Source organism: Schistocerca gregaria, chromosome 3 (genome assembly GCF_023897955.1).
Source record: "Schistocerca gregaria isolate iqSchGreg1 chromosome 3, iqSchGreg1.2, whole genome shotgun sequence".
Taxonomy (NCBI): Eukaryota; Metazoa; Arthropoda; class Insecta; order Orthoptera; family Acrididae; genus Schistocerca; species Schistocerca gregaria.
In genome coordinates, this window is record NC_064922.1 from 847,420,847 (window position 1) to 847,444,911 (window position 24,065).

A 24,065-nucleotide genomic window follows, 5' to 3' on the forward strand; every position below is an offset into this window, starting at 1 on the left:
ATACTGTTTGTAGACGCAGGTTGGGTAAGCTACAGTAGTAGTAGTATAAAATATGTAGACGCGGGTTGGATAAGCTACAGTAGTAGTAATACACTGTATGTAGTCGCGGATTGGGTAAGCTTCAGTAGTAGTAGCATACTGGATGTATCCTGGATGTAGAAATACTGTATGTAGAGGCGGGTTGGGTAAGCTACACTAGTAGTAGTATACTGTATGTAGACGCATGTTGGGTAAGCTTCAGTAGTAGTAGTATACTGGATGTAGATATACTGTATGTAGATGCGGGTTGGGTAAGCTACAGTAGTAGTAGTATAAAATATGTAGACGTGGGTTGGATAAGCTACAGTAGTAGTAATACACTGTATGTAGACGCGTGTTGGGTAAGCTTCAGTAGTAGTAGTATACTGGATGTAGATATACTGTATGTAGACGCGGGTTGGGTAAGCTTCAGTAGTAGTAGCATACTGGATGTAGATATACTGTATGTAGACGAGGGTTGGGTAAGCTACAGTAGTAGTAGTATAAATATGTAGACGTGGGTTGGATAAGTTACAGTAGTAGTAATACACTGTATGTAGACGCGTGTTGGGTAAGCTTCAGTAGTAGTAGTATACTGGATGTAGATATACTGTATGTAGACGCGGGTTGGGTAGGCTTCAGTAGTAGTAGCATACTGGATGTGGATATACTGTATGTAGACGCGGGTTGGGTAAGCTACACTAGTAGTAGTATACTGTATGTACACGTGGGTTGGGTAAGCTACACTAGTAGTAGTATACTGTATGTAGACGCGTGTTGGGTAAGCTTCAGTAGTAGTAGTATACTGGATGTAGATATACTGTATGTAGACGCGGGTTGGGTAAGCTTCAGTAGTAGTAGCATACTGGATGTAGATATACTGTATGTAGACGCGGGTTGGGTTAGCTACACTAGTAGTAGTATACTGTGTGTAGACGCAGGTTGGGTAAGCTACAGTAGTAGTAGTATAAAATATGTAGACGCGGGTTGGATAAGCTACAGTAGTAGTAATACACTGTATGTAGTCGCGGGTTGGGTAAGCTTCAGTAGTAGTAGCATAATGGATGTAGATATACTGTATGTAGACGAGGGTTGGGTAAGCTACAGTAGTAGTAGTATAAAATATGTAGACGTGGGTTGGATAAGCTACAGTAGTAGTAATACACTGTATGTAGACGCGTGTTGGGTAAGCTTCAGTAGTAGTAGTATACTGGATGTAGATATACTGTATGTAGACGCGGGTTGGGTAGGCTTCAGTAGTAGTAGCATACTGGATGTGGATATACTGTATGTAGACGCGGGTTGGGTAAGCTACACTAGTAGTAGTATACTGTATGTAGACGCGGGTTGGGTAAGCTACACTAGTAGTAGTACACTGTGTGTAGACGCGTGTTGGATAAGCTACAGTAGTAGTAATTCACGCGCGCCCTACCTGGCGATGGCTGGCCGGAGGAGTTGGCCATGAGGGCGCAGCAGCGGTCGGCCTCGTCGCAGCAGGAGAGCCACCTGCTGGCCAGCTGCTCCTCCCTGAAGCTGTCCCACACCAGCCGCCGCAGCTGGTCGCGGCTCTCCACCACCTCCTGCAACACGGACACGTCGCGCACACCGCTCTTAATTTTCACAATTGTGTTTCATGTCTACGTATACACCAATTCGCCAATAATTACGAACACTGCCTCCCCCGACGTTGCAAGCCACCTGGTGGCGCTGTGGGCACATGACGCCGTAACAAAAGGACATAACTGAAGCACACATGGACAGGTATGGGCTGCAAATTGGGAAATCCATTGAGATAATCGACTGTAACGAGGCGCAGAGTATTATTTTTTTCTGTCAGGTTTCTCTGTTTCGCATGAGATATAACTCTCGCTAATCTAAAACAAATTATGTCAGGTATTCGTACAATTTCACTGGATAATTTCGATATTTTTCAGCTTCAAAGACATATGCGATGCTTTTTAACTAATCTGTTGTACTCTGTAAGTATACAAATGCAACATTGCACTTTCATACTTTTTGCGTCTATTTTTTGCATAATTTTTAATGTTGTTATTGTAGTTATCCTGGATGACAGTTAATGGCCGAAACCGCTAGATGACTAACGGGACAAATAAGCAGCTGATGGTTAAGATGCATTATATAAAGCCTATCCAAGGCTCATAGTAAGCGACAGTGAGTTGTGACGATCAGTTCTATTAGCGGCATTGTTCGGTTATAATTCGCATAACTGCTTACTGCTTCTTTCGTCGTACTGGCAATCACAAATGTTCCACCTACCTCAGTACGGCGTCTGGTCACTAACCCGCTTCTCTGCAACGTAGATACCGTTCTGTCGATGTTAAAAACAGCGTTGAAGAAAAACATCATCAATTCTTACGTTAGCACAGTCCTCATTAACTCTGTAGCTAAATGTCATGTAAATATCTTATAACAGTTTACAGATGGAGGACGATTGTTTCCTCTCTTAGAAAAATGTCAAAATTCAGCAAATAGTTCTTTATTTGCTTTAGATGACAAATGAAATAGGTGCCATCAGCCCGCATTTAAAACTAACAGCTAATATCACTGTCCTCATCTCACAGCTCATACGATCTAGTACACATGCAAGACAGCCAGAAATGTGCCAAAGTTCAACACGAATTGTTACGCGATTTTCACAGCTTATACTCAGCTACAACATGAGTTTTACATTGGGTCGTTCTCAGTGGACTTCTTTAAAAGAAGTTACTCGCCAGCTATTTCGTAAACGATTACGAAATATGCCACGCAGAATTCTTGACAAAGGCAAAGAGTTCACACGCGTTTATCTCTCCTACTAATTCCTTCAGAAAGCTCAAATTTTCACAATCTGTCCGTAAATGCGTCTGCTGTTACGGCAATATAAACAGAACGCAAAATAACAGTACCTTCTTCATTTTACATATAACTTTTTCGGATACACTCAACATGACCTGCGCGTCCGACAGATAGACGACTCTCTCAATGCCGTTGCTCACAACACATATACTACTTGATAGAGTGCCGGAAAAACTTCACTCTGATTGGTTGATCAAATGAACAGCCAATCAGATCAAGCTTTCAAGATCATATTCACACCTAAACTGATTTACTTCAATCAGCATTCACAGATGCATTTACGTCATTTTATGGTGCAAATATTGATAAAATGTTCCACCAAACCAAACCAAACGAAAACTAGTCTTGAAATAACTTTAGAAAATCCTTACGCTACAAATAACTATTCTGGCTGCCTTTTTTACAAAAACAAGCACACTTGTATATACGTCATCAGCAAGTAAGGAGAATTACAGCTTTCGTTGCAATAGATTGTTGCACACTTTCGTATGACCAAGTTAATGTTTATTTAAAAGAGACTGACTGAAAAGTGGGCTACCAGATGCCTCCTTCTACCTTACACAGAACATTTAAAAAATAAAGCAAAAATTTTGGCATGCGAACATACTCGCGCTTTTATATGCTGAGAGAGAAGAAGACAGTGGCAGAGCTAGCGATAACGAGAGCCACTGTATATGACAGTGAGAACGAGAAAGAAAGAGACAGAGAGAGTGGCAGTGGGAAGAGACTGCAGTACTTTTAAAGATGCTGAGGAAGGTAGAACGGTCCAGCTGGTACCCCCACTTTTCAGCCAGAGTCTTTTAAATAAACAGGAACTATTCACATTATTTGTGCTCCGATAGGAGCATTTTCCCGCTAGTATTAAATCTGTTCCGATCGAGATTTCTGTGTACAAGGGTTAATGTCGCTCATTCGTGGATGGAGGTCATATTTCCCGTTACTTTCCCACATGCTTATCACTTACAAGGGAAAAGATAAAGCATAAATACAGGAAGAAGGTGTACTTGACTGTGAAAAAAGAAGCAAAATACAAACAGTGAACGGTCCAACAGTAAGAAAGGAAATATAGAGCAGCCCTGACGAAAAATGGATTCGTCGTTAAGTGGTTACGGTGTTACACTACTATACGGCCGAACTGTGTTCAAACCTGTATCATGCAAGCTTTTTTTTTTTTTTTTTTTGACCGTTCGATTTCTTAAATTTGCGCCTCTGTCCTAGAGTAACGCCCGTTTGCAACAGCGAGATGTAAGGTAGGGACCTATAATGACATTTGATTCTGCACAAATGCTCTATTAACAGCCGAAATGAAAGTGGTGGCTTTCGAATGGGAACCGTAGACGTTTGATGACAAGCTGACTAGTCAACCGAATCCTCCACAGGAAAACATTTCTGGAGTGCCGTACACGGAATCTCTTATCGACACACCTAATTTGTACTATCTGTAAGTGTGTGAGTATGCCTCTTTTCCCCATTTAGGTGTTCGTATGAATGTGAATGTGATCGCTCCGAAGGAAACGACGGAAACATAATAGTTTCTCACTTAAGCTACAACAGGTGAACGTAAAAGTTTCAACAAAAAAAAATGGTTCAAATGGCTGTGAGCACTATGGGACTTAACTTCTGAGATCATCAGTCCCCTAAAACTTAGAACTACTTAAACCTAATTAACCTAAGAACATCACACACATCCATGCCCGAGGCAGGATTCGAACCTGCGACCGTAGCGGTCGCGCGGCTCCAGACTGAAGCGCCTAGAACCGCTCGGCCACATCGGCCGGCTAAAAGTTTCACAATCACAGTTCCTCTGTGCTCTGGCGAAACAAGTTTATAACGTTTTTGAAGTTGCGTTCCGTTTTCGAAGCCTTCACTCTTGAATTCCTCTGTAACATGGTACACACCCGTTTATCTGTTCTTTCATTTCTGCGAGACGTCTGTGTGGCATCCCGCCTGCTCTTACTATTCATCACGTTTACTTACGACGGTAACGTATTCTAACCACATGACTCTTATTCTATAACCAATATATAGTATGAGAACTGCCAAGACTACAGATAGAAAAGAAACATTTCAGTAACCGGACGGACAGTCCCTAACGTTGAGGAGTAAAAAAAAAGAAAAAAAAAACAGACACACACACATGGCCGCTTCCCCATGTCACCTTTGCTGTATCAGGCTGCTCTTTGCTACACTTCTTGTTCTTCTGTATGTTGTTTATTTTTTTTTTACAGTTCAGTACACCTTCTTCCTGTTTTCAGTTTTTAACGGGATGTCCACTGGGCCATCTCACCACTAAATCGGATGGGGGTGGGATTTGGGGTAGAGAGTTTTCCTTGTTAGATTTCAAACGCAGCGGTACCACAGAGGCGCCGCCACACAAGCAATCCACTCGCCAGGTGCGGCCTCAGTTCGGGACAGCCGCCTCCAGATGGCGCTTGCCAACTGGGACCGTCTTCTGCTTCTGCAACACGTCCATCAGCGCGACGTATCCATTCTCGACGGTGTTACCAGCTCTCTCTGAGAGTGCTGTCAACCAACTTTGTTTCCGCGAAACACCACCGCGGATGGGTATCCTACCGCCGACTCGTACAAAAGCCAATGCGCAGCAGACACCCTCTCAGTTCGTACATACGATGTTAAAGTGCTTGTGTTGTTCCTCATTACCATGCAATGATCCTTCAGACGTGCATGCATGTCCTAGGGAACAGGCGCTGCGGTGACTACAGCCGTTATGAAATGCATAAGACATATTCGAACTTGGGAATACGGGCAACCATCAGCATAACTGAATGACGTCAGTGAAAAGATGAGCCGGACCAGGACTCGAACCCGGATATCCCGCTCGTCACGACCGGTCAGCTTAGAATTGTCCGCCCCTGGTAGCTGAGTGGTCAATGATCAGCACGCTGTCTCTCACAAATAACAAGTATTATTTGCTAACAATGTATAGACTAATATTAAAAAAAAGTTCGCTCAGAGGGTTTAGCTACCCTTTGTAATAAAAAAAAACTGAGTGAAGAGAGCAACGAACAACCTGAAAGGGGGTCGTGGGACGTCCGCCACGAACAAATACAACGAACAGTACAGAACAAAATGAAATCAACCAAAAAAAAGTGGTCAGCGCGACGGAATGTCATACCTAACGGCCCGGGTGTTGTCCTTATCATCATCATTTCATCCCGATCGACACGCAAGTCGTCGACGTGACATCAACTCGAAAGGCTTGCACCAGGCGACCGGTCTACCCGACGGGAGGCCCTAGTCACAGGACATTTCCATTTTGCCTTGCCGTTAGGCCCCCCGAGCACGATACACGGCCAAACACAAACTTCCGTATGTCGTCAACCATGTGTCAACAACCTTTACTTCTAAACAACACAGCCACTGCAATATTTTATTTATCCGCCGGCACCGGGTAAGCGGCCTTCAATTAAAATGTCTCCACAGCACAGGAATTTACATAATGGATGTACGAGCACAGGTTGTTGACACATGGTTGACCACATGTGGAAATTTGGGTCTGGCTGTAACACCTACTCGGACAGCTGAATGGTAAGGCGACCGCCCGTAAAAGCGGGAGATCTGGGTTCGAGTGCTGGTCCGGCAATAACTTTCACTGTCGTCATTCCATTATACAGTTGAGGCTTGTCCACATTCGCAACTGCGAATACATTTGATGTACTCACTCAGTTCTGTCACACCTCCAACACAGTTCCCACAATTGCGCTATGAGGCACAGTTTCAGCAGTTCTATTCCAAGGCTACTACAGTTCCGTCTCTTCTACAGACATTTACAAAATTCTACATTGAGAACAGTTCTGACATAGCAGTCCCTGTTTATGGAGGAAAACCATTAACTACAGCTGTCTGCAAAGTACTTTCAGTCACTGTTAATAAGTCGTAGATTCCCACGAGACAGTAGAGTTAGTTTGAGTTGTATTAGGTATAGGAATCCAATGCCATTCATGCAACTACTAATAATTTATAGTACATTTACTATAAATATTCAGTGTTAATACGAGGTCTTTCGAAGAGTTCCGGAACTTTGTCCATAATATATTTATACGCTTACCTTTTACTCATTGTGCATGGTCTGTTTCGAAATACTCTCCTCCACAATTGATATACCGCTCCCAACGCCGTTTCCATTTCCGGACGCAGTCTTGGTATTCCTCTTGGCTGGCCGCGGTGGACGTGCGGTTCTAGGCGCCACAGTCAGGAACCGCGTGACTGCTACGGTCGCAGGTTCGAATCCTGCCTCGGGCATGGATGTGTGTGATGTCCTTAGGTTAGTTAGGTTTAAGTAGTTCTACGTTCTAAGGGACTGATGACTTCAGATGTTAAGTCCAATAGTGCTCAGAACCATTTGGACCATTTTCTTACTCCTCTTGCTGGATCACTCGAAGAGCCGTCTGCGAATTCCTATCTCATCTATCGTTGAAAATCTTAGTCCCTTCAACGGGGTTTTCAGCTTTGGAAATAGAAAATAAAGTCCGCAGGAGCTACGTCTGGAGAGTACGGAGGAAAAGGCAACACGATGATTTCGTTTTCTGTGCAACAATCACGCACCAGCAGGGATGAATGTGCGGGTGCGTTATGGTAATGCAAGAGCGACGAATTGTCTCGCAACATTTCAGGTCGTTTCCTTCTCACACTTTCTCGCAGGCGTCGCAACACGTCCCGATGGTACCATCGATTAACAGTTCTACCCTGTTTCACGAATTTATGACGAGCTAATCCTTCAAAGTCAAAGAGCAATCAGCATGACTTTGACTTTGGACCTGATCTGACGAGCTGTTTTTGGTCTTCGAGAACCTTTTCCAACCTACTGTGAACATTGAACGTTGATCGCAACATCATTACCGTAGGCAAACGTCTCATAGCCAGTTATGATTCTCTTAGGAACATCTCGTTCTCATTTGTCCGATCCAAAAGCTCTTCACAGATTTCCAGGCGTTAGTCTTTCTGGTCTTGACTCATCAGCCGTTGGACGAACGATGGGTGCAACGCGATGCATTTGCAAGGTGGTTTGTCTGGATTTCATGACATGATCCAACAGAAACGTTACATTCTTCTGGAATCTCTCGGACAATCAGTCTGCGATTGGCACGCAATATTTTGTTGACGATCCTGACATGACCGTCTTTGGTAGACGTCGAAGGACGTCCTGAACGACGACCATCTTCCGTCCGGCCGCTTTTAAATCGGGTGAACCGTTCGTAACATCGAGTGCGGCTTAAGCACTCATCATCGTAGGCTTCTTGCATCATTTTTTGTCTCTTTGTAATGATTTTCTTGAGTTTCAAACAAAATTTAATGCACACGCATTGATCCTCTAACTCTGCCATCTCGAAATTGGCAAACTGTGCTACACAACTTTCAACTCAATACAGCACTGAAAGATAACTAACAGACAGACAATAACGAAACTTCCGGCAGTTACAAATCAGACACATGCGTGTGCAGGGACGCCAAGCGCATTTCGCTCCGACACACCATTGGCGCGAAATTACGAATGTTCCGGAATTTTTTGAACAAACCTCGTAAATGATACACTATGAGATCAAAAGTATCCTTACACACCCAAAAACATACGTTTTTCATATTAAGTGGATTGTGCTGCCACCTACTGCCAGTTACTTCATTTCAGCACCCTCAGTAGTCATTAGACATCGTGAGAGAGCAGAGTGGGGCACTCCTCGGAATTCACGACTCACGGAATTCCAACGTCGTCAGGTGATTGAGTCTCACTTGTGTCATACGTCTGTACGCGAGATTTCACATTCCTGTACATCCCTAGGTCCACTGTTTCCGATGTGATATTTAAGTGAAAACATGGAGGGACACATACAGCACAAAAGCGTACAGCCCGACCTCGTCTGCTGACTGACAGAGACCGCCGACAGCTGAAGAGGATCGTAATGTGTAATATAGGCAGACATCTATCCAGAACATCACACAGGAATTCCAAACTGCATCAGGATCCATTACAAGTATCATGACAGTTAGGCGGGAGGTGAGAAAACTTTCAATTCATGATCGAGCGGCTGCTCATAAGCCACATATCAAACTGATTAAAGCCAAACGATGTCTCGCTTGGTGTAAGCAGAGTAAACATCGGATGATTCAACAGTGGAAAAACGTTGTGTGGAGTGACGAATCACGGTACACAATGTGGCGATCCGATGGTAGGGTGTGGGTATGGCGAATGCCCGGTGAATGTCATCTGCCAGCGTGTGTAGTGCCAACGGTAATATTCGGAGGCTGTGGTGTTATGGTGTGGTCGAGTTTGTCATGGAGGGGCCTTGCACTCCTTGTTGTTTTGTGTGGCACTACCATAGCACAGGCCTACATTGATGTTTTAAGCACCTTCTTGCTTCCCACTGTTGAAGAGTAATTCGGGGATGGCGACTGCATCTTTCAACACGATCGAGCACCTGTTTATAAAGTACGTCCTATGGCGGGGTGGTTACACGACAATAACATCCCTGTGATGGACTGACTTGCACATGGTCCCGACCTGAATCCTGCAGAACACCTAGTGTATGTTTTGAAAACGCCGACTTCGTGCCAGGCCTCACCGACCGACATCGATACCTCTTCTCAGTGTAGCACTCCGTGAAAAATGGGTTGCCGTACCGCAAGAAAACTTCCAGCACCGACTGACTATATGCCTGCGAGAGTGGAAGCTGTCATCAGGGCTAAGGGTGGGGCAACACCACACTGAATTCCAGCATTACCAGTGGAGGGCGCCACGAAGCTCTATGTCATTTTCACCCAGATGTCCGGATACTTTTGATCACATAGTGTACTTATGCTTTTAAACTGTGTTGCCACATTTATGTTCTAGTGTCAACCTGTCACAGGAATATATGTTTAGATATTAACAATGTACATATACTGCCACCTTGAACGATAGTATCAGCGACAGTCACATGAAACCAAGACACATGGACCAAAGTAAGTAAACTGTTCATTACTTCTAAATTAATCGCCAATAAGTGTTAATATATGTATCGCACACTGACACAAGACGGACAATGCCTTCGTGGAGCAATGTTTGCAGTTGTCTACATAAATATGATTGTACTCAGGCGTTTCCCTCTTGAAGCAAATCGGCAGCCACGAATGTCTTTTTTCAGATCTCCAAATAAACGGAAAAGGACAGAACGGGACTGTATGTAGAGTGTATAAGAGCGTACCGCTGAAACTTCTGCAGCATAGTCGAAACAATCTTCACAACATGTAGGCGGACATTATCCTGCAACACAACGACACTGTGATAATGCGGGTGTGAACACTTTGCAAAAGCCGAAGCACGCCATCAAGTTCAGACGCACACGAATGTTGACGGTCGACACCACTGTGTCGTAGGATCAAGCTGCTGTTGCTGCTGCTGAATCCCATGTTGGACGATATGCACTGGGCGGTGTGATCCGAAACCAGCGTGGAGCAGAGAGTATTGTATCCTGTCGTCAGATATACAGCAGATCACCGCCTGTCTTTCATTAGAAACTGTGATTAGTCGTGAATGTCCGACAAATAACTTGCCACCTATTTTATCTTCATTGCCCTGCCTGCTCACAAGTGCTTCACGTGGATAGCCGAACAGCTTCGCCGCTTTCAAAATGCTCGTTCCAAGGCGTTGGGCCATAAAAAATCTGCCCTATGTGAAAGTTGCTCATGTCAAAGCATTTCTCCACCAACCAACCGTATCTCTGATAGTGTGATTCCTCATTCGTCTCTTCTCCTCAACTATGCAACGTGTACTCTTACCGTGGACAATGGTCATAATGTTCTGCGTGATCAGTGTTTGTAAAACCAATTTTATAGTGTAAACCGAAAGAAACTTTGTCAAATGAGGCAACTTTTAGCCGTCTATTATCCAAACTGTTATTTTATTGGGCTCCCAATTTCAGCGATTTACTACGCCATCTTCAGGTCCCTGACCAACGTGTAGGAAGATTCCAACCTCGGCTCCGGTCAAAATATGAGCCAGCATTCAAAGACCGGTATCAAGCAGAAATCTGCGGATACCAGTGTTTGAATGCCGGAACCGAGGTTGGAATCATCCTACACGTCGATCAGAGCCCCTGAAGATGGCGTAGTAAATCGCTGAAACTAGTAGCCCAATAAAATATCAGTTTGCATATTAGACAGCTGAAAGGTGTTTCATTTGATATTCTTTAATGGAGAACAGAGTCCCGCAACCATCTCTGGAAAAACGGACGTACAGAGAAATAATCTGGTCTATAATGGAAAGTAGTCATTATGCAGAAAATTCATAAATTCTCCAATAAATTTAGACAAGTTACTGGCGATAAAAATCTATTCAGGTAAAACAAACACCAATAATATTACATTAGTGAATGAAGGAATGCGGTTAGCCTGTCCGAATTGACCTTTCGTTGTTAACATCACTTTAATCATGTTACGCTAAATTTGATGCTACATACACACTAATGTTTAAAAGTATCAAATCACACTATTTTTAAATATCGCGTCAATCGGAAAATGTTTCAAGATTTCATCAAGTAGACTGGGTTAACGCATACTTAAGCGATACACTAGTACATGAAGTACGATTCTGATAATGTCAACGGAAGCGTGCGCTGTCTTTCAGAATAAACAAATATCTTCGCATAAATGCAAAGTCTTTTAGAAATATGTGAGTGTCAGCAGTTCAGTAAGCTTACGTTTCACAGGCAATAAAATGCTGCCGAAAATTCCTCCCTGTTAGCACACAAACTGAAGTTATCACGCGATGCACGTTCTTTGATGTTGCAGTGAAATAGAAAGACTTGAGTTTGCCCTGAACAGCAAACACTCCAGTTTAATTAGGCACTTATTCATCTTTCGTCTGTTTAATCGTTCGCCTGCTACATGTTAAATTCAAGAAACTAAATAAACCGGGTGCGTGGATTACCAGTAAATTTTCAGGATACGTCGAGAAACATGCGCCAACACTGAATGTGAAGTTTACACTATGTTGCGCTAAGTGGTTGAGGGAGGGGCAAGTCAAACAGAACGGAAGATGGCCGGATTAACGGCAGCGGAAGTGCGTGCGTGTAAGCTGCAGCTGCGAGAGCAAACCTCCGGTATAAGCTTTAGCTGCCGATCATCCAGCATCGAAATACGATACATCGTAACATAAATGACACAACGTGACTGAAATGGGAACAGCCCTTAGGTGACTACCTAGGTTTTATGCTACTGCGCGGATGCGCTTTAATAACGAGTGGACGTAATGGTAAATAATCCACACAAGAGATGAGATACGTAATTTCGGGAAAATCTTGAATACCATCTATCAGAACACTCTTTCCCATTATGATAACGCATAGATGAGGAGGAGATAAGGTCGAATTGATTAGGGACGAGCCCAAAATCGGAATTTCCTCCGATAACTTTTTCATATCAAAGTGCTACTTCCAACCTACGTTCTGAATTGTTTGGTGGGTGTATCCCAATCTCTCTCTTTCTTTACAGTTTTTATCTTCTACAGCTCCCTCTAGTACCATGCAAGTTATTCCCTGAAGTTTTAACACATGTCCTATCACAGTATCCCTTGTTCTTGTCCGTATCCTCCATATACTGCTTTCCTCGCCGACTCTGCACAAAACATCCTAACTGCTTATTTTATCGGTCCAGCCAACGTTCAACACTCTTCTGTATCACCATATCTCAAATGCTTAGATTTTCTTCTGTTCCTGTTTTCCCACAATCTATGTTTCCCTATCATACACTGCTGTGCTCAGAAGGTACATTCTCAGAAATTTATTCCTCAAATTAAGGGGTACGTTTGATATTAACAGACTTTTCCTCTCCAAGAATGCCCTTTTTGCCAGTGCTAATTTGCCTTTTATGCCCTCCTTCCATCCATCATGGGCTATTTTGCTGCCTAGGTATCAAAATTCCTTAACTTCATCTACCTCGTGATCAATTCTGATGTTAAGATTCTCGTTGTTATCTTTTCTGCTACGTCTCACTACTTTCGTCTTTCTTCGATTTGCTCTCAGTCCATGTTCAGTGCTCATTACACGGCTCATTGCATTCAACTGATTCTGTACTTCTTCTCCACTTTCACTGAGGATACCATCGCCATCAGCGAATCTTATTATTGATATACTTTTACACTGAATTACAATTCTACTCTTGGGCCTTCCTTTTATTTCTGTCATTGCTTCTTCGATGTATAGATTGAACGGTGGGGTTGAAAGACTACATCCATGTCTTACACCCTTTTTAATCCGAGCACTCGTTCTTAGTGTTCCAGTCTCATTGTTCATCTTGGTTCTTGTACGTATTATATATTACCAGCCTTTTTCTGTAGCTTACTCCTATTTTTCTCAGAATTTCGAACATCTGCACCACATTACATCGTCGAACGCTTATTCTACGTCGACAAATACTATGAACGTGTCCTGAATTTTCTTCAGTCTTGCTTCCATTATCAACCACAACGTCAGAACTACCTCTCTGCCGTGCTTACCTCTCCAAGTCCAAACTGATTGTCATCTAACACACCTTCAATTTTCTTTCTCATTTTTCTGTATATTACTCTTGTCAGCAACTTGGATGTATGAGTTATTAAACTGATTGAGAGATAGTTCTCGCACCTGTCGGCTCTTGCTATCTTCATAAATGTATGGATGATGTTTCCTTGAAAGTCAGATGGTATATCACCAGTCTCATACACTCTACACCAACATGAATATTTATTTTGTTGCCACTCCACCCAATGATTTTTTGTGAGAATTTATTTTGTTGCCACTCCGCCCAATGATGTTAGACATTCCGATGGAATTTTATCGATCCCTTCCGCCTTCTTTGATCTTAACCTTTCCAAAGCTGTTTTTTATTGCCTCTGTCGACTCCTGTATCTGCTCTCTCCTCTGCATTTAACGGTGGACTTCCCATTGCACTCTTAATGCTTTTAATCTAACAGAAGATTTAGATACTGAATCTTTCCGTCCGACAGTTATTTTTTTCGATTTCTTCACAGTTATTATGCAGCCATTCCGCCTTATCTTCACTGCACTGCCTATTTACTTCATCCCTAAATGACTTTTATTTCTGTATTTCTGAATTTCGTCGATCAGCCGAGGTTTTCCTTCTGCCACCTTCCTTATAGCTTCGTTTCTCTTTAGAACTTCTGTGATTGCTCCATTTAGAGACGTCCATTCCTCTTGAAATGAACTTCCTACTGAACTATTCACTATCGCAGTATCGATAGCCCCAGAGAGCTTCAGGCGTTTTTTTTTTATTCCGTAGCACTTCTGTATCCCATTTCTTTGCACATTTATTCTTCCTGACTAGTCTCGTAAACTTCAGTCTACTCTTCACCATTACTAAACTGTTACCTGAGACTATATCTTCACCTGTGCACGCCTTACAATCAAATATCTGATTTAGGAATCTCTGTCTGACCATGATGTAATCCAACAAATCTTCGCGTATGTCCTGGCCTTCTCAAAGTATACTTACACCTTCTATTGTGACGCCTGAATAGATTATTCGCTATTACTAGCTGAAATTTACGGAGGAACTCAATTTGACTTCCTCCTAACTCCCTCTTCTTACCAAGCCCATATCCTTCCGTAACCCTTTTTTCTACTTCTTTTTAGAATTTAATCTCCCTATACGTACTGAATTATACGTTCAGTATTATCATGTACTATCTCTTCATACCCGTACTATTGTTATCTGCGTTGGTTAGAAGTCGATTCTGATGAAAACATGCCTAGCGTTAAACTGTTGACAGTACCTCTCCCATAACGAATCCTTCTCTCGTTATACCATTTTCTGCTGCTGCCGATACTACCCTACACATGTTCACCAGAAATCCTAGTCTTTCTATTTCACTTCACTGACCCCCACTACATCTAGTTTGAGCCTTAGAATTTTCATTTTCAGATTTTATGGGATAGGGAAGGAAGTCAGCGGTGCCCTTTCAAACTAACCATCCTTGAGGAGGAGAAGAGAAAGTGGAAGCCGGGGAGGAATAAATTTCCGTAAGACGTAGCTCTTCATTTAATTTGTTCTAAACGCAAGGAGGATGAATGTGATTTCTCCCTTGAACAAGCAACTTGAACTTCTTTGCCTACTAACAGGGGAGGAGTTTTGCGTTCTGTTGGTTTAGTTGGTTTGTTTGGGGCAGAAAGGGAGCAACATATAGGGTCATCAGTCCCTTTGTATCCTGTACTTTCGTAATGGTGAATTTCCTATTTACGGTGATTCATAATGCATAGGTCATCTCCTTCCTTCCGCAGTTACTGAACACAGTAACATTTAAAAGAGAATAACAAATAAAATGAGTTTGCAGTGCAAACATAGCTGAAATTGTCTCTCACGCACACGCATGCACGCACACACACGCACACAAACACGTTTTCAAGAGAAAACATGGAAAGATGACATTGATCTTCCATAGTCTGGCGTCCCAAGAAATAGTTTATCAAGGGCCCTACCAATGCGGAGGGTATGGAATATGGAGCAAAGGAAGGTAACGACGAGATGGGCTCAGTTCTTCATCTACATCTACACTCAGCAAGCCACCTTACGGTGTACGGCGGAGCGTACTTTGTGCACCACAGCCACTTGCCCCAGTCGCGAATGGTTCTCGGGAAGAACTATCACTGGTAAGCCTCCGCGTAAGTTCGAATCTCTCTGATTTTATCTCCATGGTTTTTTCACTATTTATACGTAGGAGAAAACGATGTATCCGTTGCCTCCTCCAGGGACGTATGCTCACGGAACTTTAACAGCAATCGTGATGCAGAACGCCTTCTTGCAGCGATTGCCACTGGAATTTTCTGAGCACCTCCGTGGAACATTCGCTCTTGCTATACGAAAGTGTAGCTTTGGATCTTCTCTATTTCCTCTATCAAGCCTGTCTGGTACGTATCCCAGACTGACGAACAACTCTGAAGTATTGGTCGGAAGAGTGTTTTGCAAGCTCCTTCGTTTGTTGTTGAACTACGTTTCCTGAGTATTCTACCATTAAATACCACTCACTCTGACATCTGCCTTATCCGCGATTAACTTTACGCACTCTTTCCACTTCAAACTGAAAAAAATGGCTCTGAGCACTATGGGACTTAACATCTGAGGTCATCAGTCCCCTAGAACTTAGAACTACTTAAACCTAACTAACCTAAGGACATCACACACATCCATGCCCGAGGCAGGATTCGAACCTGCGACCGTAGCAGTGGTGCGGTTCCAGACTGAAGCGCCTAGAACTGCTCGGTGACAACGGCCGGCCACTTCAAATCGCTCCGTATGTGTAGTGCTAGATATCTTATGGAAGTAATTCTTTCCAGTCATTGTTCTGCGATCGTGTAATCATACAGTAATGGGTTTTTCAGGCTATGAATTTGCAAAACGCTACATTCGTCTATACTGAGGGACTCTGAACCAATCGTCTTGCTGCACTTCATTACAATTCCCTAACGCTGCGGCTTCTCTGCACACAACAGCATCATACGCTAATAACCTCATGAAACTTCCGGCGTTGTCTTTGCGTCATTTATACCAGCTGAAAATTGCTTCTATCTGGGAACAAAAAGAGTTTAATGTGCTCCTGCTTAAAAAACTGAGAATGAGGCAGCTGGTACTCCACTTTTCAGTCAATCTTCCTCGGCACCTTCACAAATTTTCCCAAAAATTTTGACATGAAAATATATTAGCGCTTTTTTTTATGTGCAGCTCATCTCTCATTCTCGCAAGCTTCTGTAAGTATAGCTCACTGACACCCACCAGTTCAACGCTGTAAGTCACTCCCACCCATCCACTCGCACTTGCTCATTCTCACTTACTCATTCAGCCCAACTCATTTCTCCCACACTGTGATAGTCTGCTGTCTCACAGCCATAGTCTCCGTTATGTCCTACCGTTCCTCTGTCACTGTCTCCCTCTTCCTCTCTCTTACTGCTGTTATCTTATTCACTCCTTCCCACTGCTACTGTCTCTTCTCACTGTCATCATCTCTCTCTTCCTCTTTCTGACTGGCACGGCTACCGTCTCCTGGCTCTTACTCTCTTACACTTCCTTGTCTTTACTCCTCTCCCCGCTACGTTCTTCACTCTTCTCCTCGCACTGTTCTGTCCCTCCCAACTATGTTCCACTGCCACTACCTCCTTCTCTGTATCGCACACTATCATTATCTCTTTCGCTTTTTCTATACCACAACCACTGTTTGCTATCTTTATTATGTTTCGTCTTTGTCCCTTTGCAAGTCTCTCCTTTTTGTGGTACGTTCCTATGGGACCAAACCACTGAGATCATCGGTCCCTAGACTTACAAACTACTTAATCTAACTTAAACTAACTTACGCTAAGGACAACACACACACATTCATGCACGGGAGAGGACTCGAACCTCCGACAGGGGGAGCCGCTCGAACTATGGCTAGGCGCCCTAGACCGAGCAGATATCCCGCGCGGCAACTGTCTCCTTCCCTCTCAACATACAAAAGCGTGAACATGTTCGCACGCCAACATTTTTTGAAAAATTTTTGAAGGTGCTGAGGAAGGCAGAATGAGGCAGCTGGTACTACACTATATTTTTAAATAGACAGTAACACATTCGCCCTTTCTGTGCTCCGAGAGGAGAATTTCTCCGCTGGATCCTTTCTCTTGTCGGCCACGACAGGGTACGTCACTCTTATGAAAAAACTTTATGGATCTGTAAAATTTTGATAGTTGACTTATGTAGAATTGAAATAACACAAAACTAATTTTATACCTCAGACCATTATTACGCGCACTTAACTTTTGCATGTGCTTCACTACTAGAATATGTGGTTCCCAGAACTTACCACACGGTAACGGAAGTGCTTTGAACCTATGTAAATCGAAAACGGATAAAGATATCGCTAAAATTTCCATGGTTGTTCGGGATCTATGTATAGTAAAAATTACGCCCGTTTGCTGTGCACAGCAGTTTTTGAATCTGCGGCTCAGTTTTGATACCCAAAAACCATATTTTTCGGGTGTTCCTTGATAACTGACAAAGATTTTTGAAATTAGGAAGATAATACTTCTAGATAACGTCTAGAGAATGAACCGTTAACGTTTGAGCATTTTGCTACGGCTTGGGTTTTAGATATCCGTTGCTGACGGCAAAAAAGGAGAAAAACGCTTTTTTGGGTTTTCCTCAGCAGCGGCCCAGGAACTGAATACTGCCTCCATAATCCCATTAAAGCACATCATAGACCACGTCAAATGCAAAAAGAACCAATCTATTTGCTCCATTTGCCTAAGCTGGAAGAACCGTACAATATTCAATCTCAAATTTTAACCCTGTACTGTAGGGTAGCTACAGAAAGGAGATTCTTCTGGTGGGTATAACACTGTATTTGGATATGCCTTATGTTACTTTTACGTCTGAAGACTTAACACTGTATTTGGTCATGCCTATATTACTTTTACATCTGAAGACTTGCCTCCAATGAGAATAACCTGATGCATTCTGTTTGTGCTATGATTCTTCAAACCAGTCACACAGTTCGTCTGATATAACGTACGCTCGTATTTTATTTATTAGGCGGCAATGCGGAACTGCATCCGACGCCTCCCGGAAGTCAAGGAACAAGGTATCTACCTGACGCTTTCTGGGTTTCGTGAAATAATGGAGCGAGCTGGACTTCTAATAATCGTTGTTTTCGGAACTCATGTTGATTTCTACACAGGAGATTTACAGCGATGCCATAATATGTGAACATTAAACGTGATCCAAAATTCTACAAAAGACCGACGTATGAAACACGGGCCTATAGTTTCACGCATCTGCTCGACGACCCTTCTTGAAAACGGAAATAATATTTGTGCGTTTTTTTTTCTTTTTCTATCATTACGAACCCTTCGATCCTCTAGAGATCTGCAGTTCACAGCTGCTAGAAGAGGGGGGGGGGGGTGCAAACTCTTTGCCGGCCGCGGTGGCCGTGCGGTTCTAGGCATTTCAGTCCGGAACCGCTTGACTGCTACGGTCGCAGGTTCGAATCCTGCCTCGGGCATGGACGTGTGTGATGTCCTTAGGTTAGTTAGGTTTAAGTAGTTCTAAGTTCTAGGGGACTGATTACCTCCGATGTTGAGTCCCATAGTGCTCAGAAACATTTGAACATTTTTTTTTGAAAATTCTTTTGCGTATGCTGTGTAGAATCAAACTGGTATCCCGTCAGGTCAAGCGGCCTTTCGTCTGTTGGGAAATGTCAGTTGCTTTTCTATCCCATGGTCACTTATTTCTATATGAACCAATTTGTTGTTCGTGCAACGATTTACAGGAGGAACTGCAGTGTTATCTGCGTCTGTGAAAGAATTATGGAAATAGACGGTTAGTGTTGCGGCCTTTTGTGTGTCGCCCTCCGTTTCAAGGCCATTAAAGTCACAGAGTGCCTGGACAGATGGCTTCAATCCGTTTGGTAACATAACATAAGACCAAAACTCCTTAGGAATTTCTGTCAATTCGTTAGAATAAATTTATTTCGAATTCGTTGAACGCTTCAGGATGACGCTAATTTTGGCTTCGTCTGGTTTTTGCTTGTCTGTCTCGTAGGAGGTTCGCATTGAAGCAAAAAGAGTGGTGTACTGAAAGCCTGAATACATCACTTGCTGAACGCCCCTCATACGTAGAATAAAACGGGCTATTGACACACAGCCAGCAGTGGTTCGCTAAACACAACTGGCTTCATTCGCACGAAGTAATCTCCACCTACATGATTACTCTGGAATTCAAAATTAAATTCCTGGCTGAAGGTTCATCGAACCACCTTCAAGAAATTTCTCTACCGTTACACTATCTAAAAGTGCTCGAAAAACGAACATCTAATTATGAGTGTTACCGACAGATGATCTCGATTTGATTCAGTGTTCTTAGATTTACAGACGGTTTTTGTCACCGTTCCCCAAATTCTACTCCCAATGGAGCATCGTCTCAGCTTCGCAAGTAGATTCGTGATTTTCTGGAAGAACAGTCATGTACGCAGTAATTGATGGGAACCTTGTCTCGTAGACAAAATGAGATAGATCTGACACTCCCCAAGGGAGTGAGAGAGACTTTGGACGACGCGAAAAGTCTGAACGATAAAAAGTGTGAGGTGCCACAAATAAGTACCAAGAGAACTCTGTTTACTTTGACACAATTTCAACGAAGCGCTATTCGTCCATGAGGCTCAGAGGGCCATAGACACGGGTTCCCAGGTAGATGCCGTGTTTCTTGACTTCCGCAAGGCGTTTGATACAGTTTCCCACAGTCGTTTAATGAACAAAGTGAGAGCATATGGACTATCAGACCAATTGCGTGATTGCATTGAAGAGTTCATAGATAACAGAACGCAGCATGTCATTCTCAATAGAGAGGAGTCTTCCGAAGTAAGAGTGATTTCAGGTGTGCCGCAGGGGAGTGTCATAGGACCGTTGCTATTCACAATATACATAAATGACCTTGTGTATGACATCGGAAGTTAGCTGAGGCTTTTTGCGGATGATGCTGTGGTATCTCGAGAGGTTGTAACAATGGAAAATTGTACTGAAATGCAGGAGGATCTGCAGCGATTTGACGCATGGTGCAGGGAATGGCAATTGAATCTCAATGTAGACAAGTGTAATATGCTGCGAATACATAGAAAGAAAGATCCCTTATCATATAGCTACAGTACAGCACGTCTGGAACTGGAAGCAGTTAATTCCATAAGTTATCTGGGAGTACGCATTAGGAGTGATTTAAAATGGAATGATCATATAAAGTTGATCGTCGGTAAAGCAGATGCCAGACTGAGATTCATTGGAAGAATCCTAAGGAAATGCAATCTGAAAACAAAGGAAGTAGTTTACAGTACGCTTGTTCGCCCACTGCTTGAATACTGCTCAGCAGTGTGGGATCCATACCAGATAGGGTTGATAGAAGAGATAGAGAAGATCCAACGGAGAGCAGCGCGCTTCGTTACAGGGTCATTCAGTAATCGCGAAAGCGTTACGGAGATGATAGATAAACTCCGGTGGAATACTCTGCAGGAGAGACGCTCAGTAACTCAGTACGGGCATTTGTTGAAGTTTCGAGAACATACCTTCACCGAGGAGTCAAGCAGTATATTGCTCCCTCCTACGTATATCTCGCGAAGAGACCATGAGGATAAAATCAGAGAGATTAGAGCCCACACGGAGGCATACCGACAATCCTTCTTTCCACGAACAATACGAGACTGGAATAGAAGGGAGAACCGATAGAGGTACTCAAGGTACCCTCCGCCACACACCGTCAGGTGGCTTGCGGAGTATGGATGTAGATGTACATGTAGATGTAGACAAATTTTGTGGCTCTTGAATTTACTAAATATCTAGGAATTGCTGTTAGTAAGAACTTAAATTGGAACCATAATAGGGAAATGTTAAGGCGAAAATTAGCAGCAAGCTGTGTTTGTTTGGCAGAACACTCAGAAGGTACAACAAATGTATTAGTCAAGCTGCTTACACAACTCAGCAGTATTTCTGCACAGGATGGGATGCCTACCAAAAAGGATTTAAAGAAGACCACCAGGCATCATGGATGAAAATATCACGAGTATGGCAAATGAATCGAACTTCAGACATTGAAAAGATGTTTTTCATTTCCTCCCAATCGATAGCAATAAAATGAGAGAAATCGGAGCATTCACGGAAAGAGTTAGGTGTTAGTTTTCCCACGCGCGGCTCTAGATCGGGGCTGTAGAGAAAAACGACAATTATGTTGTTGTGCACCGTCTGTCGAGTCCTTGAGTGTGAAATTCAGAATAACAGTAGGCTGAAGAAATAAAAACTTTGAGGTTTACCAGTAACATCGTAAATCTGCCAGATACAGTAGAGTCATTAACGTGGAGTTTAATATTATGTATAGTCTCTTGAGAGGCTATAATATGGATAATAAGAAAAATAAAACTGGCCAGTGGAATGTAGTTGCATTAAATCAATCGCTGCTGAGGAAATTATATTAGGAAATGAGACATTAATAGATGAGTTTTGTTGTCTGAGCAACAAAGTAACTCACAACAACTGAAACAAAGAGGATATAAAATATGGACCGTCAAGAAGAACGTTTCTGAAAATGAGATATTTGCAGACACTGAATATGAATTGAAGTGGTAGAAACTCTTTTCTGTGGGTATTTATCGGAAGAGTAGCCTTCTACGAAAGTGAAACGGGGACTACAGAAGAATGCTACAGGTCAAATGGGTGCATCAGTTGACTAGTGAAGGCTGTCAGAGAATACCTCCAGGACCGATCCAAACTTCCACATGTCACATAGCCTCAACTCTTATGCTCGCACAATTCGTGATCCCTGCACAGGAAGACGAATACTATATCGACATTTTATCTCATTCAGGAATGGATACATCATTAATGGTACAATATCAGTGTTCATAAAGTGTCTGTATCTTCACAATACCATGTCCTGCAGAAATGAATGCATGCCTCTATGGCCTAAATTGACGATATAACGTATACCTAAGCAGGAATCACGAAATATGCGAGGATCAGGGTTGTCACTACGTGGCATGTGGAAGGTTGGATCGATCTTGGAGGCGCGCTCGGATAGCGGCCGTTCGCGATAAGCGAGAAATCCGTTTCGCGTCCTGGTCTGGCACAGAATTCACAAGCAGCTGATGTCATTGCATATTCACAGAATCCAAATCTATTTCGCAATGATTACCACGGCTGTAATCGTCTGTCACAGTGTCTGTTCGTTCAGACACGCATGCGTGGCGGAAGGACGTTGTATTTGAAAGATACAGACTGTACAATCACATATACTTAAACATTAGTGACGTATGGCAGAATGGATATGATGAAATTAATTCTGTAGATTATCTAATTGGTTGGCATTGGAGTAGATATTCATCCTGCTATTTAAAATATACCTTTTACTGCAATTGTCGTTCGACAACGTCAGCAATGGCGCCGAGCCCACAGACCTGCTGGAAAGTATTTGGGTGTATACCCTGTGAGAACTCACGGTAAGGTTTCCGCGCTGGAGGACGAGTGTCCCCGGGTCCCCGGGCACAGCCAGGAGCGGCCAGCGCCGGCCCCGGAAGGCGTGTGGCAGAGAGTAGTTGTAGCAGCGGCCGCACGCCTGCACCGAGAAGGCGGCCGGCTCGAGCGGCAGGTCCCTCAGCAGGCAGAGGCCGGCCCACGCCCCGGGTGTGCAACCCAACAGCGCCGCAGCACACGCCACCTGCCGGACCAGCAACCAACACACCATTTAGCACCACTGCTGCTACACCAAAAGCTGGCTCACCACCGACAAACAAAGGCTCTGTATATCCGTCTTTCCAGAGATGGTTGCGGGTTCTCGGTTGTTCGTATAGAATATCAAATCAAACACCTTTCAGCCATATAATTTCCAATTGTTATTTTATTGGGCTACTAGTTACGACGTGTAGCAAAATTCTGTACTGTCTGCCATCGGGTTCCCCTAAATGGCAGGCAGCACCTCATAACAGCCACGCTAGGAGGGAAACAACCCAACAGCCAAACAGGCGAAGACATAAGGTAAACACGTCGAATATTCCAGTCGATTAATAGGAACCTTTCCTTGCAGAGGTCGCCGCTACATATCCGGTCACGGATTCCTACGCCGGATTTCTATTGGCTCCATCTCACTATACAGGACGGGCCGGTCGAAGACAGACCAGTCTCCATCCGCTACCAATGGCAACCGCTATAGCAGAGTGCCCGAGAAGATATCACCGAAGCCGCTGTGCTGCACCGCCGATCGAAGTACCAGCCGACCGAGAGGAATCACATCTCTGGCTAGATCGACGGACGTCTACATCTCTTGTACAGCCAGCTATTGTTTTGTAGAGGAAGTTACGTTCAATAAACTGTTGGAGAATAAAACAAATTCCAACATCTGTTCCGATCAAAATAGGGGCGACCATTCAAAGACTGGTGTCTGTAGAGTTCTATTTGATACATTGATCACTTCAACCATCATCTACAGACTCAAGATGGCGTAATATCGTAGAAACAGGTAGCCCAATAAAATAACAATTTGGAAATTAGGCGGATGAAAGGTGTTTCATTTGACATTCTACAAGAACAGCCGATATCCTGCAACCATCTCTGAAAAAGCGGACATACAGAGACTTTATGTACAATACATTCATTGCTAATAAAACAAGCTTATGAAGACAACAACGATCAACATCAACGAGAGAT

The 24,065-nt window shown here is 43.3% G+C and overlaps 1 protein-coding gene across 1 annotated transcript in view; it reads right to left on the reverse strand.

The window, feature by feature from the left end:
- LOC126354754 (corticotropin-releasing factor receptor 2-like) overlaps positions 1-24,065 on the reverse strand; it is a 310,840-nt gene that overhangs the window by 125,900 nt on the left and 160,875 nt on the right. The window contains exons 2-3 of the mRNA XM_050004635.1: positions 22,861-23,079; positions 1,451-1,598 (exon numbers count right to left, since the gene is read on the reverse strand). Coding sequence (XP_049860592.1) covers positions 1,451-1,598; positions 22,861-23,079 — 367 coding nt within the window. The remainder of the gene's footprint in view (positions 1-1,450; positions 1,599-22,860; positions 23,080-24,065) is intronic.